Genomic DNA, 21,988 nt, shown 5'->3' with positions numbered 1-21,988 from the left:
CATTGAATGAGAATGTGTGTCTAAACTTTTAACTGGTACTGTATATATAAAAAAATATAAAATATAAAAAAAAAAACATTGAAGAAGGTGTGTCCAAACTTTTATATAAAATAAAAAAAAATTGAATGTATATAAAATGAAAGGTGTGTCAAACTTTTAACTGGTACTGTATATATATAAAATAAAATATAAAATAAATATATAACTGGTATTGTATATATATATATATATATATATAAAAAAAAAATATAAAAAAAAAAAAATAAAAATAAAGAAAAACATTGAATGAGAAGGTGTGTCTAAACTTTTGACTGGTACTGTATATATATATAATAAAAATATATATAAAATAAAAAATAAAAATAAAATAAAAATAAAGAAAAACCATTGAATGAGAATATGTAAAACTTTTGACTGGTATTGTAAATAAAAATATATATAATAACAATAAAAAAAGAAGGTGTGTCTAAATGTGGTAAATAAAAATAAAACTTTTTTATATATAAAATAAAAATAAATAAAAACAATTGAATGAGTTAAAACTTTTAACTGGTACTGTATATATATAAAATAAAAAATAAAATAAATAAAAAATATTTAAAATAACTTTCCACCATATAAAAATAAAAATTATAACCACACGGTCATCCGGGTCACCAGGGGGCGCTCTCCCTCCAGCTGCCACTTCCGGGTTACACTCTCCCCTCCAACTACTTCCGGAATCTTTTTTTTTTTATTATCAATGATTTTGTCACTTGTGTGATCAAAACACTTCTCTGGTGTTTGTCCTTTGTCGTCGTTGTTGTTATTGAAAAAAAAATATAAATAATAATGTCGTACAACTGAGAAGGTGTGTCTAAACTTTTAACTGGTACTGTGTATATATAAAATATGAAATAAAAATATAAAATAAAAATATATATAAAATAAAAATATATATAAAATAAAAATATATATAAAATAAAAATATATATAAAATAAAAATATATATAAAATAAAAATAAAAAAGAAAAAAAAAAATAATAATATAAAAAATAAAAAAAAATAAAATAAAAATATATATATAAAATAAAACATTGAATGAGAAGGTATAAAACTGTATAATAAAATATAAAAAAAAAAAAATAAAAAAATAAAAATAATATATAAAATATATATAAAATAAAAATAAAATAAAAAAAAAACATTGAATGAGAAGGTGTGTCTAAACTTTTAACTGGTAAAAATATATATATAAAATATATAAAAAATAAAAATATAAAAAAAAAAAATATATATATAAAATATATATAAAATTATATATAAAATAAAAATATATATAAAATAAAAAAAATTGAATGAGAATGTGTCCAAAATGTACTGTGTAATATAAAATATCTAAACTTTTATATATATAAATAAAATAATATATATAAAAATTATATATAAAATAAAATTATATATAAAATAAAAATATATATAAAATAAAATAAAAAAAATATAAAAAAACACTGAATGAGAAGGTGTGTCCAAACTTTTGACTGGTGAGAAGTTGTGTAAATATAAAAACTATTTGACTATAATATATATGAAAAACCATTGAATGAGAAGGTGTGTCCAAACTTTTGATTGGTACTGTATATATATAAAATAAAAAAAAAATAAAAATAAAAATAAGTCATCCGGGTCACCAGGGGCGCTCTCCCTCCAGCGGCCACTTCCGGGTTACACTCTCCCCTCCAACTACTTCCGGAATCTTTTTTTTTTTTATCAATGATTTTGTCACTTGTGTGATCAAAACACTTTCTGGTGTTTGTCCTTTGTCGTCGTTGTTGTTATTGAACAAAACACATAAATAATAATGTCGTACAACTGAGAAGGTGTGTCTAAACTTTTAACTGGTACTGTGTATATAAAATATAAAATAAAAAAATAAATAAAATAAAAAAATATAAAATATATATAAAATATATAAAAATATAAATTATATATAAAATAAAAATATATATAAAATAAAAAAACTAAAATTATATATAAAATAAAAAAATATAAAATAAAATAAAAAAAATTGAATATATAAAATTATATATAAAATAAATATATATAAAATAAAAATATATATAAAATATAATATAAAATAAAAATATATATAAAATAAAAAAAAAACCATTGAATGAGAAGGTGTGTCCAAACTTTTAACTGGTACTGTATATAAAATAAATATATATATAAAATAAAATATATATGTATAAATAAAAATATATATAAAATAAAATATATATAAAATAAAAAAAACATTGAATGAGAATATATAAATATATATAAAATAAATATATATATATATATATATATAAAATATATATATATATATATATAAAATAATATAAAAAAAAACATTGAATGAGAAGGTGTGTCCAAACTTTTGACTGGTACTGTGTGTGTATATATATATATAAAATAAAAATATATATAAAATAAAAAAATATAAAAAAAAACCATTGAAAAACATTGAATGAGAAGGTGTGTCCAAACTTTTGACTGGTACTGTATATATATATAAAAAAAAAATAAAAATAAAAATAAGTCATCCGGGTCACCAGGGGGCGCTCTCCCTCCAGCGGCCACTTCCGGGTTACACTCTCCCCTCCAACTACTTCCGGAATCTTTTTTTTTTTATTATCAATGATTTTGTCGCTTGTGTGCGATCAAAACACTTCTCTGGTGTTTGTCCTTTGTCGTCGTTGTTGTTATTGAACCAAACACATAAATAATAATGTCGTACAACTACGTGGTCACCGCGCAGAAGCCCACGGCCGTCAACGCGTGCGTCACAGTAAATGGAGCACCTTTGTTGTGTTTGTGTGTCTCCCGCGCTGCAGAGGGCCTGTAGCTGCTAGCTGCTGGGAGGCTAACACCCCCCAGTGTTTACCCCTCTACCTACCTCCACATGTCTGAAGTGCACATGTGTGGTTAATGATCACGAGTTTTCTTTGATCTTTGGGGACATTTTGACTCTGTGTGTGTGTGTGTGTGTGTGTGTGTGTGTGTGTGTGTGTGTGTGGGCCATGCTGTGCACACACACTGCTGCAGACATCAGGTTTAAAGGTGCATTATTGAGTCAAATCACGTTTATTCTATTTATGTGATGCACAAGTTATATATTGGTTCAATGCATTATATAAAAGTTTGGACACCTTCTCATTCAGTGTTTTTTCTTTATTTTTATTTTTTATATTTTTATTTTATATATTTTTTTATTTTATATATATACAGTACCAGTCAAAAGTTTGGACACACCTTCTCATTCAATGGTTTTTCTTTATTTTAATTTTTATTTTATATATTTTTTATTTATATTTTATATATATATATATATACACAGTACCAGTCAAAAGTTTGGACACCTTCTCATTCAATGGTTTTCTTTATTTTTTATTTTTATTTTATTTATATTTTTATTTTATATATATACAGTACCAGTCAAAAGTTTGGACACACCTTCTCATTCAGTGGTTTTTCTTTTTTTTATTTTTATTAAAATATTAAACATATTCTATTTTGTTGAGCATTTGTTTGTTTACCACATACTTCCATAGTACCAGTCAAAGTTTGGACACCTTCTCATTCAACTACTTTGAAGAATCTAAAATATAAAACATATTCTGGTTTGTTGAGCATTTGTTTGTTTACCACATAATTCCATATGTGTTCCTTCATAGTTTGGATGTCTTCAATATTAATCTACAATGTAGAAAAAAATAAAATAAAGAAAAACCATTGAATGAGAAGGTGTGTCCAAACTTTTGACTGGTACTGTATATATATATATAAAATAAAACTAACACTAACGACTAACACGCATGCTTTTTCATGAGTGACAGATCTGTAAAACTGAGTTCCTCCACAAAAGCATCACTTAAAATCTTGTGATTAGCAGGGATGTGCCCATAAATTTCTTGTAAATATGTAATTCATCATAAAAAAGCATAAAGAACGACTTATCAATAAATAAATCTTAGTCGACTGAGCCCACAATGATTATTTAGTCCACTAACAGGAGCCAAATATATTTTAGAAGCACCAATAATCATGGCCAAAATATTTCCACACTATCAATAAAACTATTTGGTGAAGAAAATGTAAGTTTTGCTTTTATGCTGATATTTGTCCAGCTTTCTCTGTTACTTTTCCTCTACTACTCTCACCCAAACAACTACTTAATTAACATTTCATAAACGCTGCTGTGTCTCCAGGTCACTTCACATCCGCAGAAGACCTGAATCTGCTCATAGCTAAAAACACACGGTTGGAGATCTATGTGGTGACAGCGGAGGGGCTGCGGCCCGTCAAGGAGGTCGGCATGTACGGAAAGATCGCTGTCATGGAGCTCTTCAGGCCAAAGGTGGGTGATGTGTGTTTGGCAGCAATGAAGTTTTGTTAAAAGTGAATTAGTTTGTGGTCTGTTGGAATAACTATTCAACTAGTTAATATCATTTTTATTGAAGATATACATGTATTTCTGGTTGCACTTTGTCAAGTTTTTTATTCTTTGACACAGAATACACATACAAGAAACAAGATGTAAAATAAGAAAGCATAAAGTATATTTCTCACTAAAGATGAAGACATATTTTGGGTTGCACTGTGGACAAGTTTCCTTTTTTACACTGCCATAAACATTCTTCTTTGAGACATAATACACATAAAAAACAAGCTATAAATAAGAAAGCATAAAGTATATTTCTCACTGAAGATGTACACATATTTTTGGTTGCACCGTGGACACATTTCTGTTTTTAGCTCAGTAATAAACTTTCTTCTTTGAGACAGAATGCTCATCAAGAAACAAGATGTAAAAATAAGAAAGCATTATATATACTTATGGTCTATTTAGGAAATTTGACATGTTAAAAAGTTTTGATTTGATGGAATCTCCTCCTCATATAGTTTAAAAAAGAACCATTAAACATCTCTGTTTTGGAAAAAAAGACAATAATCCCAGTAGAATAGTTTTATTGACTGTGTAGTGCACTGGTCCAGGCTGTCCATACTAATCAGGCTGCTGGAGTTAAATTGAAAGCCGGCCTCTGCATGTTTAATGACTTTGGTGTCCTTTTCTTTTTCTTTTCTTTTTTTGTTCCAGGGTGAGAGCAAAGACCTGCTGTTCATTCTCACATCCAAGTACAACGCCTGCATCCTGGAGTACAAACAGAACGGGGAGAGCATCGACATCATCACCCGCGCCCACGGCAACGTCCAGGTGGGTTAGGACGTTCCGGAGAGTTCACGTATCATCATATCGTCTCAATAAATATGCATTTCTGCAATGTAGATTGTTCGTATGCAGACCAGAATGTATTTTGACCTTTTTTCTCATTAACCTTGGCTTAAAGCACCAGTTCACACTGTCATTAATCAAACTTCTGTTAGACTGTCTAAACTCAGCCTTAACCTGATGAAGGTCTACGCACCGAAACGTCGTGACTAAAATACATTTATATGCAATATATATATATATATATATATATATATATATATATATATATATATGTATTCTCCTACGCACCTGTCGTCCTACTGGAGTGCAAAAGTTTTGCTCTTTTTAATTTTAAACTATTAAAATAATAAAAGTTAGCTAGATATTCAACAGCAGTCTGAGAAAACACTTAATGTGATTTCATTTTGTAAGAAGTGTCCTGCTGGACTTAAACTATTCCAAACCAAATTCCTCTTTTTCAGGATCGTATCGGGCGTCCGTCAGAAACGGGTATCATCGGCATCGTGGACCCAGAATGCCGTATGATCGGGCTGCGGCTGTACGACGGCTTGTTCAAGGTGATCCCTCTGGACCGGGACAACCGCGAGCTCAAGGCCTTCAACATCCGACTGGAGGAGCTGCAGGTCATCGATGTTCACTTCCTGTACGGCTGCCAGGCCCCGACCGTCTGCTTCATCTACCAGGTACTGAAGCAGGACGGGGAGAGGGTTTTTTGTATTTATTAAGTATAATCTAAAGCCCATAGTGATTGTAAAATATTGCATTTTAGTATCGTTCGACAGCAGTTAAATAACAGTTTGTTGGTGAAGTTTAAAGGGACGGTTCACTCCAAAAAATAGAAAATACATATTTTTCCTCTCACCTCTAGTGCCTATTATTATCAATCTAGATTGTTTTGTGTGAGTTGCCTATTTTTGGAGATATCATCTGTTTACATTCAGTGCAACTCACCAAAACACATTGTGTGTATTCTTAAGGTCTAACAAATGTGTCAAGTCGTTCCCTTCCACGTTGAATTTGTGAAGTTTTGAAACTTATTTTAAATCCGCCATGGTTCACTTTCGTCTTCAATCACTTGCAGTCTTTCTTTTTCTGCTTTTGCTGGGTATTGAAAAGTGAAGCCGATGCAGAAGTGTCTTAAACCTTGCATTCTCTCTCCTGTCCATCAGGGGGCGACTCCTCTGGTTGTATAGAAGTCTATGAGAAAATGACTCTACTTCTCTCTTGATTTATTCCCTCAGTAAACATTGTAAACATGAGTTTATGGTCTCAATCTCTAGTTTCAAGTCTTCTTCAATACAGCATGATGTTCATTTAGTAAATGATGCTCCATTTAGAGTCAAACAGACCATAAAGCAGGGTATGCTTTAGGGCGGGGCTACTGTGATTGACAGGTCTCTGCCATGGCGTTGTCCAGTCTGGGAGTTGTCGATGGTTTTTCATCTCCAAACTTTAAACCTTTCGCAGCGTGTTTTTCAATTCATGAAAGTTCATTTCAACATTTTTGGTTTCCTAAATATGTCTTATTCAGCATTCGGTTGTACTTAGCTCCACCCTCTTGTGTCACTTCTGGTTGCACGATGTGGAACTTGAGGCTTCAAAACAGTAGTCCATAAACCAATGGTTTGATGTCATGATGTCTACAAACCTTTCTACGTCTCCAAAGTGCTGCTACAGCTCCAAACCTCCACAGGGAACCTGAACTTAATGTCATGCTGTCCACCATCGGAGACATTATGTTGACATTGTTTCCTTGTTGTGTATCGTAGGACCCACAGGGACGCCATGTGAAGACCTACGAGGTCTCTCTGAGGGAGAAGGAGTTCAACAAGGGCCCCTGGAAGCAGGAGAACGTGGAGGCTGAGGCCTCTATGGTCATCCCAGGTAATCTATATTCTATATACTATATATACTGTATGCATTACTGAAATGATAAGTTGATTCATCACTTAGTAAGTAAACTGAAAATACAGCACTGCTAATAATATTTATATCACCTGAATTTTAGGAGCATAATTGTTTTCTCTACAGCTTAAAAAAAATAAGTGACTAAAGACCTGATCATAACGAGTTCTACCCGTTAATCAAACAAAAACAACGGGGCTTCCCATGCATCCTGGAAAACCTGGAAAAATAGTCATTTTCCTTGAGCTGAGAATGAACTACTTGTCCATCAATCAGAACATCTGTAAACTGAGCAAATTGCCATTTAAAAGGGCAAAGTTATGTTCAGGATCATTTCACATATATATTACATACATATCAAATAGGAGTTTATGGACCAGGTTTTGGTTGCATTGTGGAAACGCTGCTAAAACCTCCCATCCCGGTGGGATGACTTTACACAACGTTGCTCTCTTTTCTCAACTTGTTTTTAAATAGAATAGAAATAGAATCTTGTTAAATTAGTCAGCATGTTTGGTTTATTTGCTTTATTTGACGCGTCGTTTCTAAGCACGTTAGAGATGATTTCATAGTTAAGTTAGAGATGTGCACCGGATGTCTTTTGAATCAGACTTCAACAGAAAAAGTGACTGAAAATGTCCTTGAACAGTCCTGAAAAATGATCTCTAGAGCCGTAGTGGGAAACATGAACGAGCTGTGATTGTTCAGATTCATTCCGGGAGTTATTAATTGGTAGAGAGAAGTGAATGTGGTAAATGGGTTCAGGTCTTCTCCTCTCTGAACCCTCTGTGTTGTAGATGAATTGATAATGAAAATGTTCTAATTAAAGTCTGCTGTGACTCTCATGCCTGTGTGCTTGTATTTCAGTGCCAGAGCCATTTGGTGGAGCTATAATCATAGGACAAGAGTCCATCACCTACCACAACGGAGACAAGTACTTGGCCATTGCTCCACCTACTATCAAGGTAAAGATAATCACTTAATACGTTGTGATAATGCTCTGTTTTTCTCATCTGTCTCATTAAAAAGCAGAATATTTAGTTATTCCTAAACCCTCCAGGAGTCCAAAGGAAGGATGGTTAAATATTTCAGTTGCAGTATGTTATCGTGTTTAATTGATGGTAACAGTTGTTTTCTTTGGTGTAATAATATTGTTCTCTGAGGAATGATTTATTTCTTACATATTTGGAGGTAAAGCACGCATTTGATAAGAGGATTAATTACACAGTGTGACCATTATAGTGTGAAATTAAGTTTTACTGCATCGTTATCTGCAGATAGTCGGTATAAATATGCGATCTGGAAATCTGCATTAATGATTTCTAGTCGCTGATCCCTGATAATGTTGCATCGTTAACAACAAATCCGTGTTTACATCAGCAGGAGGAGAGCTAGTAACGTTAGCGGCACCGGTGCTAACGGCCAACGTACGGAGGTTCCATTCAGTTACATTATGATGCATTCAAGCTCTATTCAGTACAAATGAGTATTGGGGTGAAGGTAGATCATAATGATATTGCGTTTATATGTGTTCATATGTAACCATGTAAATTCTAGTCTTTGCCGTGAAACCTGAATAAATCCAGTTGTTTGCAAGAGATTTTTACACAGCAATGTAAAATAGATACTAGAGATTAATTATGAATTATGACAGCTTATAGTACATTATTAAAACTACTAATTAAGTTTTTATCATTAGGGTAGAATCTTGTATTTCCTTATCATCTTTATTTGTGTTTTTATGCAAATAACCACTATAGATGACTATAACATAGTATAACGATAACTTTTAGATTGTTTGACGGTTTACACTGACTTCAGAGCAGCTGAAATGATTTGAGGGCAATGGTTAAAAAATAAGCCTTGTAGACCAGCTACTATGACAAAAAAAAAAAAGCTTTATCAGCCGATATGGATCATAAACAATCAGCAAAAACGTGATCAGGGGACCTCTGAATGTTATATTTGCTCCCTTTATTCTTCTTCTGTGCTGATCCGATCCGTGTCTCAAAACCGTTAAACATCCGAGCCTGGAGGTTTCTTTGGATCCGTTGCACCCCATGCATCAACACTGATCACTTTCTTTATATAAATGTGTTGCAAACCATTACTTCCCAACAAATTGAACCATTTCTCTATTAAAAACACCCAAAATAAAGTTATAAAGTCACTTGCAGAGTTGAATGAATGCACAGTCACAGGTTTCCGTATCTTTATTGGCAGACTTTCCTAATATTCATTAGTATTTTATTATTTTAATATTAAGTTCAATAAATATTCAGAGGGTGGGTGTCAAGTCAAACAGATGCTTTGTGGGAAACTGAGTCCCAGGTGCAAAGCAAGGCAATTAAAAACGAGGGTAGTAAAAGTAGTCATCAGAATCTGTATAATGTGAAAGTATTAATAATAATTCTGCTACATTTAGGACACCCACAGGTTTACGCGCTACAGTTTATTTGTTATGAATCTTCAGATTGATGTTGGAGGGGCGGCTTCGTAACGGCTGCGATGATGACTTCAGCTCCCCCGCGCGCCGCCGCTTTCACTGTTAACTCATCAAGATTAAGCTGCAGTCCTTACCGCTCTGCAGTCTGCTCACATTTAACAAAGCTCGAGGCCCAGAGGAGCTGCTCAGAGGAGCTGCTCAGAGGAGCTGCTCAGAGGAGCTGCTCAGAGGAGCTGCTCAGAGGAGCTGCTCAGAGGAGCTGCTCAGAGGAGCTGCTCAGAGGAGCTGCTCAGAGGAGCTGCTCAGAGGAGCTGCTCACAGGCATCCTGCTTCTAGAATTAGAAAGTGTTCTCTCGCTGTCTCGCTGCCTTTCACGTAGCGAGGTCTCATACATTTTGGAAAAGAACATTACAAGTTATTCAGATGTAGTGGCTTTTTTATTTAAGAGCTGCACGGCTTTGTGTCTTTGTGATGAAATAATAATGATTATTGGCTGTGTTGATAATTAGTTAGATGTCGACCAATCGTGGATTTTTAAAGGCCGATATTAAAATAATAGTTCAGAGCAGAGACAAGCTGATTGATTGATTGATTGATTGATTGATTGATTGATTGATTGATTGATTGATTGATTGATTGATTGATTGATTGATTGATTGGCTGATTGATTGGCTGATATCAGGAGCTGATCACATGCACACAGGTGTTTTTCAGCAAAAGTGGCCTTCAAATGATCAGATACGGCCCATAGTTGTACGGTTAGCCAACCCATAACAACAACCCACGAAAAGAAATGAACATATAAATATTGATTATTAAAATCCAAGTAAGTTGAAAAATAAGCATCCTTCAACCAAACACCCATAAAATGTTTTATAACTTTTGGTCAAGAGTAGTTGTCGTTTTCCTCACAAATAAAACAAATGCAAGTAGGAATGGTTATCGTTAGTATTTTATCGATACTACTACTCTCATCGATACAGCTAATCGGTTCAGTTCCTTATCAGTACTCTTATCGGTTCCTTTTGGTTATTTTGTGAGGGGGGGGAAGGCAATTAATTAAGAAGAGAATAGACTTTTGCTTTATTATTCTTGTTCAGTTTTTTTAAACAGCAATACAAAAATTTCCCAAATCTTTAAAATGCATTCGCAGCTAAACAATTAGCCATAAGTGATTAGCTTCCATTTCTTAGCCTATTCTTATGAGCGACCTCCGTGTGGCACCGCTAACGTTGTCTGCAGTGGACGAGGATGGACGACGCTGCTCCACCAACCGGAGGGAGCGGAGCCTTTCTGCGGTTTGATGTTCTGCTTGTTGGCCTAATGTTTTGATAAATTGCTGCTGTTACCTCCTTTTCTTGTGAGGGTTTTATTGCATTTGTGACAACGAGAGTTCTCAGCTTCTACTGGAGTAAAATGTAGCCTCACTTTGGATCTTTTTTTTTCTCTTTTTTAACCTCGATGTGTGTCTCACGCTGTACTGAGCCGGAGTCAGTTCATCTGTCAGATTAAACAACGAGATCTTACTCCAAAACTTCTGAAGTACCGATAGCAGAACCGTTCACTCCGGACCTTATCAACACTTCAGGTTTTACTTATTTAGAACCGGGTCTTGCGGGACATCCCTAAACACGAGTGTAGCTGTAAATGCTTCCGAGCCGTCTCCATGGCTCCTATCTGTGTCCTTCTGATTGGTTCTGTCAACAGCCTGCACGCTTTCCCGTCCAACTATTGCCTCGTGAGCTGTCATGTCTCTGATACAACTCTGTTTTCAATGAAGCATCGCTACGACCTCGCTCAGCAGATGTGAGAAGGAAGAGTCACTGTGTGCATCTGTTGGTGCTATCTGACTAATGAAACCGCTCTCTAGATGAAGTTTCTCCAAGTCTAATGGAACGTTGCTATTCAGCTGAAACAGCTCTCAGCAGTGTCAACGGAAACGGAAGCATATGCTTTGATGTATAACAGCATTTTTGGCAGCTAATTAATAAGTTGTCACTTATGAGCACAGAAGTGGGAAAAAAATAAAAAATGAGAGACACCAAACGTTCTGCCAGCTTGGGGAGTCTGCTGAATGTATCTGAGTTTGTTGTGGACTGGTTTCTGGAGGGCCGGCAGGCTGGTTACACATCCAACGGTGCTTTCACGCTCTACCCGTTTGGTTCTGTTAAAAACAAACTCGGGTCAGTTCTCTTTGGTTCGTTCAGTTTGTTTGGGCCATTGTGAAAGTTGGCAATCCAACCCTGGTGGACAAGACAACCTAAAACGGAAAACGCCATAAAGGTTACATTACATTACATTACATTACATTACAGGTTGTTCTCGGTTCAGTTTGTTTGTGGTGTGAAACCAAACGAACCAACCACAGGATTTCATAAAAGCAGATGTGTGATTTTAGCACAACTTCAAAAGTTATCTACTAATGAATCCATCGGTTCATTGTGCATCTGGAGGCAATCAATCAATCTATTTAAGGCCATGTATGTATATATATATGTATATGTATATATATGTGTGTGTAAATCATCGCGTATGCACTGAAAAACAGGTCCCAAGATGTTAAAACTGCTGTGCTTGAATCCGACAACTTTGTCTTCTTTTTCACTTCCTTAAGTCCATTAAAAGTGTGTGACAGCAATCCAAAAGTAAAACGCCCAAAGGGGCTTTCGTAAAGTCCTGTCCTGCCTTATTCATCATATTTGCAGTCCAAAAATACTGATTATAACCAATCATCAGTATAATAAGTAGTTTTGCAACACTGAATAGTTGGAATTCGATTGCTGTCGATGCAGGAGGACGCCAAAACCTCCAAGAGTCCAATAAACGAGGCTGCCTGCCTGTCTGTTAAATGTTTGCTCCTCTCTGTTCGTTTGTAAAAAAAAAAAAAAACTCAGTGTGAACAGGAACCGGACCAGAACTAAAACGCAACAATCTGTGCCTTCCAATACCCAACCGACCAACACTATGCAGTACGCCAGGAAAAGACTTCATGTGTCCCAATACACAGTGTGACAAATGCAGTGTGCCAGAAATACCAGGATGTTCTCCTGCGGCTGGTCGCATTTTGCAGTATTCAAGCCAGCACACTTTTTTCTGGCTATTCTGACCCACAATCCTTTGCACAGCAGATATTTGAGAAAGAGGGTCAAATCTGCAGCGTTATGAGGAAGCAGCATGTCCCAATTGATGCATACTGCTTGCAACAGTTGGTACTTTGTAAGAGCAGCTGCTGTTTGTACTAAAATGAAAAAAGTATGACATTCAGTACGCAGCTAAAGTTGGATTTCTTTTCTTTGTTTTGAACAAAATGAAGCCATCTACAGGTGTGAAAGGGCCCTGGAAGCTAATTACCTGCCGTTCAGACGAGAGAGCGACGCTAGAAAAAAAGAAGGTTTATGGAAAATAGAAGTGGATCCACGGTTTGACAGAAGTTGTAAACGATAAAGCAGACAGGAGGATTGTGAATGAGTGAAATGAGTTTTGTAAAGGTTCGATCAAGTGAGAAATTGACTCGGCCTTTTGCTTTAGACAACAACAAAGACAATAGTTTCTGTTGAAGGAAAAGTCAAAACGGCTCAGTCACAGTACGTGATTTTAATGCCAGTTCCAATTATAACTTGTTTTAACCATTTTATAAAGAGGAGACCGGGGACGTTGGCTCCCCAGCAACTCCTGTTCAAAACTCCTAAGATGTTTTTTTTGTTTTTTTTAACCAAACATGTTTTGGTGTAGACGAGTCTGGTTGAGGCAAAACTCTAACCAGGAATGAAGGCTGAGAGTGACTTTAACAACACTCCAAAAGTGGAAAGAAACAAAGGTTGTGTTACTGCTGTTTCCTATTTGTATTAGTTAAATCGTCACTCTGTTTAAGTAGTTATGAAAGTATGTAAGGAGCATATCTTATATAATTACTTTGACACAAGCCAACCATAGACTGTGTATAAGAAGTGGACCGAGTAGCCACCTTGTTTTTTTGGTCGTCGCCATCTTGTTTTTAGGTCATTGCCACCATAGTTTTTGATCCTCGCCATCTTGTCTTTTTCTGTCGTCGCCATCTTGGTTTTTATGGTAATCGCCACCTTGATTTTTTTTTTTTGCTGTTTCCCACTTGTTTTTCTGTCCTTGCTGTTTGGCCAACACCACCTTGTTTTTTGGCCATTGTCATCTTCATTTGCTTGGAACCAGAAGTGACCAATGAGGGTGGAGACCTTCTCTCGTATCGGCAGACACATGACATTAATTTCACAGTTTACCATCATAGTGTGTTATAAACTTTACTGCTGATTGTTATCTACCGATATTCAGTAAAAAAAAAAAATGCAATTGGGAGATGAATACTAATCTGCCAATACCCATGTTGAAATCAAAAAGAGGAGAGTTGGTAACGTTTGCATTATTGGTGCTTACAGCTAACGTATGGAGGTTCCATTCAGTTGCATTATGATGCGTTCATGCTCTGTTGAGTGAAAATCCAGATATTTTTAAAAGTAATCTCGTAAAAAAGTAGATTTTGGCCAGACACTTGAATAAAGACAGTTGTTTGAAAGATGTGTGTTCACAGCAAAATGAACAGTCTAAACCGTTAGTGTTATGATCCATTGCACCTCTAAGAATCTGTTCACTGGGGCTTTTGAAAGCGAGACAGAGAAAAAGGTTTTGAACAAAGTTCATTTTCTCCTGATTTTGAAGTCTGAAAATTGTAATTTCAGTTTCTGACTGTTTGGAAGATATGTGGCTCCTGGAAAAATGGGTCAAATATTTACTTTGGTGACGACGGAGCGAAATAATCAGTTCACTTCTCCCAGTGGAGTTAATAGAATCAGAACTCACTGCTAGTCTCCTAAAAGACGGGGGGCAAAACCCACATGACAGAGATAAAGAATACAGACTCTCTTTCAGTACTGTCTCTCGTATTTGTCCGGTTGTCATGGATACAGCGTCCTGATGGGACGGCTAGCAGACTTGTTTAATCTGTGCTTTTCATGTCAGGCTAAATCTGAACAGCCCGTAGCTCTGCGAGTCAGATTTAAGATGCTGGTCGGGTAAAGTCCTCGGAGTGCGTTTTCATAAGATAACATTGTGAAGGACGGTCTCTCCGGCTGTACTTGGACATGCTTGTAATAGATAATGCATGAGACGAGGATGAGGACTTCCTTTGTGCTGGTTCAGTTCAAGGAGCGGTTTGATTGCAGCTCCCTCCACTTCCTCCACTGTGAGTGATATTTTAATGATGTGTTCCACTCTCGTTTGCAGCAAAGCACCATCGTCTGTCACAACCGGGTGGACCCCAACGGCTCCCGCTACCTGCTGGGGGACATGGAGGGACGCCTGTTCATGCTGCTGTTGGAGAAGGAGGAGCTGATGGACGGCACGGTGGCGCTCAAAGACCTGCACGTGGAGCTGCTGGGAGAGGTCTATATTCTTATTCTCCTCATCTCTGTCTGTCTTCCATGTGTTCATCCACCTGACTCTCCTGCTTTTACTCCTTCTGTTGGTTGTTGAGTCTCAAAATGGTCACAAATGTGCTTCACATGATCTACATATTAGATAAATAAGATGTTGTGATTATCCCAAACTATAATCAAATACCAAGCAATTTGATACCATGTAAAAAAAAAAAAAAAAAAAAAAGAAAAGCACCAATCACAACCTGAATAGATATTAATATTTAACATTTGGCGACGCTGCTTTTAGTCATTATGCTCCAGTCCGTTGGGAAAGCTTCTTTTGTAGTGTTTTATACTTTTATGTTTTTTATTATTATTGCTTAATTTTACGTCCGATTTGTTACAGTGTCTTATTTGTTAATGCTGTGGTTTTAGTATTTATATATTTTATATCTTTTTTATTTTATGTGGCTCTAATTTGACTTTTTTACTTTTTTTTTATATTTTATTTTATTTATTTTTACATAATTTGGCGTGCATTAGTCTCTTTGTATTTTCTACAGTTTCGTCAAATATTTAGTATTGGTAATCATTTGTGAAGCACTAATGCGTTTAATTTGTTTAAAAGGTGCTATTTCTTTATTTTTTTATTAATTTATAGATTGATTTACAGATTGTAATTGTGTGCGCACTGCGTGTCCAGTTTTGAGAGTTTCATCACACAGATCCCCAAATACATGCTGCGTTTAAGTGCTGGTAGAAACCTGGGACAAATGTCAAATTTCAAGAAAACTCCACAAATGTAAACGCAAATGTTACCTGATCTGTCCGCACACATTTAACAATCTGTAAAGAAATACAGACGAATGTCACAAATATCTTTAGACATTTGGATCCACAGGAAAGTTGTGATGTCTACATTTAAAAAGCAAACATTTTACACGTGTATTTTGTGGGGTTTTCGCGCACAAATCGTGGTACACATTTGTAAATCATATGTTTCATTTGCAGGTCATGTGATACACATTTGTGACCATTTTGAGACTAATTTCACTCCCTAATTTTCCTCCCGCTGCCTTTTTAACTTTCACTTCCCTCTTTGTTACGATTGACTCGGTAATGGCTCACAGCTCTGACGGGAGCTAATGGATCATTCTGCTCTTGTAGAGAAGATGAGGAAAAAATTACCCCACGTCTTTGTTGCCGGCCTGCCAGGGTGTCACTTATCCCTTTTTTTTTATAAAGTTGATTCAGACAAAGACTGTATGTCAATACTGAGCTCAAATCTCAAACTCTCGTGAACGCCGCACAGCTTTTGGCCTGTGGCACCTTCCTCTATTGACTCGCCGGAGAGTTTAGGAAGGTGAAACGCCGCTGAGTGATGCTGGCGCTGAAAACAATCAAGCAGAGAAGCACCGCTGAGCGAGAGAAAGATTGCTTTTCAAATCATTTCTAACTTTATCCTGAGGAACAATCGGCTCAGCCTCACATTAAAGTGTCAGGCAGAAAAAAACAGTCTTTATTGTCTATCAATAATACCTTGTCAACAGGGGTTTGTCTGTTTTTAGTCCAGATAAAATAAAAGTAAAATGCCAAAAAGTTAAATTCTAAAGGAAATAATATTTTTTTTATCTTTCTTCTTTTCCATTTGACAAAAAACAAACACAATTCTGCATTAAAACCATTAACTGCTGTTATTGATGGGACTTCATTTGTGTTTCAGTGAACACATTGTCCTCCTGTGACATTTCTGTTGTTGCTGTCAATTGCACAGGTTTGGTTTAATGGTTAAATTAATGGTTTAGTATGTAGAAGGTTAAAAAAATGATAATCACTTCCCATTATGAAATAACCAGATCCTTAAGTGGAGTCTCATAATTGCTCATTTTATTTGGCCAACGATAAAAACAAAAGCAATGGGGCGAATAATAAAATAACAAAAAATGATACTGCCGGCCGAAATAAGACAAAAAGAAACTGTAAATGCATCACTAACTACACTGCCAAGCAAATAGCGTTTCAGTGCTTTTGTTCTATTTGTAGTATTAAAAGTGGGAATCCTTCAGATCTCTGTTTTGGTTGATTTAGAATTTATAGTTGAGTGAAAACAAAGGAGTTGTGTTTACAGAGTTTTCAGAATTGTGTGCATTTTTTCCTCTGTATATACAACAGAAACTGTAATACAGCTTTTTTTTTCTTCTGGTATATCATCACAGACACCCAGTTTGTAATACCGTTAATGTGTGTGTGTATATATATATATATATATATATCCCATTACTTTCATCAGTGTGGCGTAGGCTCTATCTCCATTGTGTTACCTTCTTTGTTAAGTCACTTACTATCACATGAGTCATTTAAATGAAAATCTTCAAGGACTGCACTTTAAATTAGGTAATATGAGGAGATTTAGCACAAAAACGAACCCTTTCTATGCAAATGAACCTCACTGTCCAACTCGTAGTTAATAGTGAAATGCAGTTCTGTCACTTTTTTTATTATTATATTAAAGAAGACTAATTATTTCTTCCCTCTCTCCCTTTTATCCCCCCAAATCCTGGACTCTCATCTTTTCCCTGTCCTCTCCCTTAATTGCCTTCTGTGAGGCCGACTCTTTGTTCTTTAGCACAGGGATAACTGCAATTAGACGCAAAAGTTTATTGGCGTGTTTGTGCTTTAATATCGTTATTGCAATATATTTTATGAATCGGACCTTGAGACCCAATTTAATGACGTGGAGAGCAGCGAGCAGATACTTTTGGTGTTTTTATTTAAATGATTTAAGCGAATAAACAAACACATCTTTTAGGAAAACTGTGATGAACTGAAGTATTGTCAATTTAATAATTAATTCATCGTTAAGTACAAAGTTGTGGCTCAGAAATTCTACTTGTAGTATTGAGATTACTGATTTATGCATTTGAGTGATCAGTTTTTTTACCTCAACTTAATTCATGGCCAAACATGAAGCTCCTTAAATTAATGTTATTTGAAGGTCAAGGTGGAGAGAAAGTAAAATATGTATTTTCAAATCTATCTGCATTAATGTGGACTAAAGCTGGAAGGACAAACAAGGTGATTGGCAGAAAGTTAATCAGCAGCTTTTTCAAGAATTGATTATTCACTTGAGTCATATTTCAGGCAAAAATGCCAAAATAAATCAGCTGGTTTTAGCTTCTCCAACGTGAAAACTTGCTGCTTTTCTTTTCCCTCAAATGATAACAAACTGAATATCTTTTTTTGCCAAAACAATGTGAACAATCTGCAGACATCTCCTTGGGCTCTGGGGAAATTATGACCGGCGTTTGCCACGACTGACTGACTGACTGACTGACTGACTGACTGACTGACTGACTGACTGACTGACTGCTATAAATAATAAATAATCATTAGTTGCAGTTTGGAGAGGGCATCGGTGACTGAGTGTTTGTTTTTGTGTCTCTCTCTCTCTCCAATGACAGACTTCCATCGCTGAGTGTCTGACCTACTTGGATAACGGTGTGGTGTTTGTGGGCTCCAGACTGGGAGACTCCCAGTTAGTGAAGGTAAGAGAAAGTTTAACACCGTCTGAGATTTGTTTCTAAACGCATCATACATGTTAGAAAACCAGTGAAATATGTATATAGACTGTTTTTCCTGTTTTTGGGTGAAAGAGTTGTTTTGGTGGGTCTGAAATAATGTCTCAATGACGCATCTTTATCATAACCCAAGAGTATAAATGACATGTTTCATTATCAGAATTTAATCATTTTGGTCCGGAAACATTTGTAAAGTCTAAAATAGTCACTTTGATTACATTTTTTTATTCCAGTTCCATTTAGCATAGAGTTAAAGCGTAAGTTAGCCGGCATAGCTCGTCTCTGGTGCACATGCTTTACCCAAAGAGCTCATTAATATTCTGCGAAACTATATTAAGTCATGTTTAAATATCAGTGGACAAAACAATCCCACCTCAAGGTTTATGTAGCAGCTCTTCTGGAGCCTTTATTCATATCATATGATCGTCATCAGCAGATAGAGGTATTTTTCTGAGCACTTTAAACCTGAGATAACATTTGTTTTTGGACACTTTGGGGCGTTTAGAAACGAGCTGTCAATCTGACGAACATGTTAGCGGACAGTGAGATGTCATATATAATATATATATAAACTGTAACGACCCTCACCCTCAATTGGCCGTGGTTTCAGAGTGTTCGGCATTTCCGAGCAGAGAAAAACTGATTATTTTTGCACGATTTTGAAACCTAATTTCTATAAACATGCTTATTTCTTTGTAATCGTTCAAATTTGTCTGGATGGTTAATGACCCATGTTTCTATAGTGTGAAAAACTCGGAACACACATTTAGTTTTGCTTTGATTCACCTTAAAGTTGATGCACTTATAATCTTTGAATTGTTATAAACCCTTTTATGTCAGTCAAATTCTTAACTGCGTGTAAGAAATTATTTATAAATCTTTTTACATTTGTGACTATATATATTAAGCTTTTAATCTCTATAATCTTTTAACAGAAGTCTATACAACGTGTATCATTAGTCATCTCATCCTTTGTCACAGATTTGTAAAGAGGCTTGTGTTTTGTTCTCCCCGTCAGCTCAACGTGGACAGCAACGACCAGGGCTCGTATGTGGGGGTGATGGAGACCTTCACCAACCTGGGGCCCATCGTGGACATGTGTGTGGTCGACCTGGAGAGGCAGGGACAGGGACAGGTAAAAAAAAAAAACCAAGCTAAATCCTTTTTATTCCTGTGAAAAAGTGAATAATTTCTGCCGCTAAAGCAGCAAAGACATAACTCGTGTTTCATTACAGCTACATGTTGAAATCAAGTGATTCAGTTAGGATAAAAGGGTTCTCGGGGGCGTTCGCCAGCGGATGTAGACATGACATGGTGATTACCGAGAGAACATCCTTCTTTTTAGCACTCACTGGATGCTCTTTATAGCTTATGGTGAGGCTCCATCTGTGTTCTCCTCCTCATCATACAACCTTCAGGGAGTCTGGGCTCATGCAGCTTCTTCAGTCCTGTTTTTTGTCTGCAGAATTAGGCTACGTCTCAAACATGCCACTGGCCAGAAAAAGCTGTGTGAAAGTATTCTGGAGATTCTTGCTGACATCAAATACACGGCTTCCTGTGACTTCTTTCTTTTTCTTAATAGGCAGTCTGGGTGTTCTTCTTATGTCTAGTCTGTTTTTGTTGTTGACAGTGGTCCCTGTACACTTGGGGCCTTTCCCATTCTCCCTGTTTTTTTTCCTCTTCCCAGAGGAGATTCAAGTCTAGGTGGCGAGGAAGAGACGTAAGGAGGAAGGAATCTAGGCAACAGGCCTTTAAAGCGACGTTGGTTATATAAGACGTGGAGCACAGATGTCCGTTATCATTCTGCAAAGGATACACCGGTGTGTCCTCGCTTTTAGCTCCTCGGGCAGGCCTCCTTGCGGTGCATTTTAGGAATTTAAGGCCCCCTTTAAGATTGCAGCGCTGAGATCTAGAGATGCAACAGATCACAAAGGTCATGATTCAGATCGTATCGCTGCTTTTAGTTCCTGGATCAGGGAGCAAATATAACTTTTACAGATGACAGATCACGTTATTTTGCAGCTGATACCAATTTGTTATATTTTTAATATGATGTTCATTCTTATCACATGACATTTATTACACTTCTGTCCATCCTTTGAGGGGAATCTCTGCTCTGTTGCTCTCCATGAGTTTTTTTTTCTTTTTTGGGGAGGTTTTCATTCTTGATGTGAGGGTCCTGGGACAGAGGATTTTGTATTCTGTACAGATTGTAAAGGCCTCTGAAGCAATTTTGTGATTAAGGGCGGGCTTTACAAATACATGTCATTGAATTGATCCCCTCGATGAGCCATACCTGACATTACAGATGTGTTGTTGCTGTTGTTTTGTTAAAGCAGCTGGTATACGCTGCACCAGACCATTTTCTTTTCACCACTGTCATGAAAAAATAATGTCATGTATTTTATCCTATTCACACGGTTGACAAATATGATAGACAATCATTCATATTCAGACTTACGGGCAATTTATAGTCCTCAATTAACCGACGCTGCATGTCTCTGGACTGTGGAACCCGTAGAGAACACGCAAACTAGACACAGAAGGCCCGTCCAACCCCAGAATCGAACCCGGGCCTCTTTCTGTGTGGCAACAATACTAATCACTACACCGCTGTGGCAGCCCAAAATCATTTCAACCCCCTCCTTTAGAAGTCAATTAAAACAGCGTTACACTCCGTCTGAGAGTGATTTTGGGGGAATAGAATAGACGAGGAGGCACATAATTAAAAACCTGAGGAGAGCTTGGTATTAACGTGCGTCCGGCACCCCATTTGCATGTAGATCTGATTTATTCTGTTACACCTGATTGGTAAAACGGCATCTCTGGCACACAGACGTAAATTGGCTGTCTCGTTCGTTTGCAAAAAAGCCAGGTTGCCGCGCCGTGTTATTTCCTCTAATGGTATTTACACGCTTTGAAACCTGACAGTGAAGACTCCGTCCCGGCCCGTTCCCCCGTCTGCATGCATCCCAGCGATCCATCATCTTTAGCGCTCCTGTTTACTAAGCTGTGTTTACCTGCAGCAGGCGTCAACCAGCTGGTATTCACAATATAATGCGATGTTACCCATAATGCAATGTCGAGTTAAATAAGAAACAAGACATGATTTTCGAAATAATTGACATTCTATCCTGTTCCTGTTAAATAATAAGATCACTTTTATTGTTAAATGAAAATCTGTTTGGATTCATTCTTTATCCTGTTTTTAAGGAGTTTGAGCAAAAAAAAATCAACACTTCTTGATTTGAACATTTGAGAGAAAGATGAAACGGGCGAGGTAACGAGGGAGCTGCAGCACGGAAGGTGTTTTTTTTGGTTTGGCAGGGTTTGACACCAGGCCTCGGGGTACTTGGCGTGGATCCAAAAGGCAGCGGTCCACTGGAGAGCACAGAGCCGCTCTCTCCTGGCGCCG

The 21,988-nt window shown here is 36.4% G+C and overlaps 1 protein-coding gene across 1 annotated transcript in view; it reads left to right on the top strand.

Moving 5' to 3' along the window:
- Positions 1-2,625: 2,625 nt before the first annotated feature.
- The window catches only part of ddb1 (damage-specific DNA binding protein 1), a 56,587-nt gene continuing 37,224 nt past the window's right edge, over positions 2,626-21,988 (top strand). The window contains exons 1-9 of the mRNA XM_054612698.1: positions 2,626-2,813; positions 4,233-4,381; positions 5,123-5,239; positions 5,719-5,940; positions 7,027-7,141; positions 8,030-8,127; positions 14,862-15,020; positions 18,457-18,540; positions 19,592-19,708. Of these exons, the coding sequence (XP_054468673.1) occupies positions 2,753-2,813; positions 4,233-4,381; positions 5,123-5,239; positions 5,719-5,940; positions 7,027-7,141; positions 8,030-8,127; positions 14,862-15,020; positions 18,457-18,540; positions 19,592-19,708 (1,122 nt within the window). The 5' untranslated portion in view covers positions 2,626-2,752. The remainder of the gene's footprint in view (positions 2,814-4,232; positions 4,382-5,122; positions 5,240-5,718; positions 5,941-7,026; positions 7,142-8,029; positions 8,128-14,861; positions 15,021-18,456; positions 18,541-19,591; positions 19,709-21,988) is intronic.

Source organism: Anoplopoma fimbria, chromosome 2, assembly GCF_027596085.1.
Source record: "Anoplopoma fimbria isolate UVic2021 breed Golden Eagle Sablefish chromosome 2, Afim_UVic_2022, whole genome shotgun sequence".
NCBI classification, from domain to species: domain Eukaryota; kingdom Metazoa; phylum Chordata; class Actinopteri; order Perciformes; family Anoplopomatidae; genus Anoplopoma; species Anoplopoma fimbria.
This window is presented reverse-complemented; position numbering and strand designations above follow the sequence as displayed.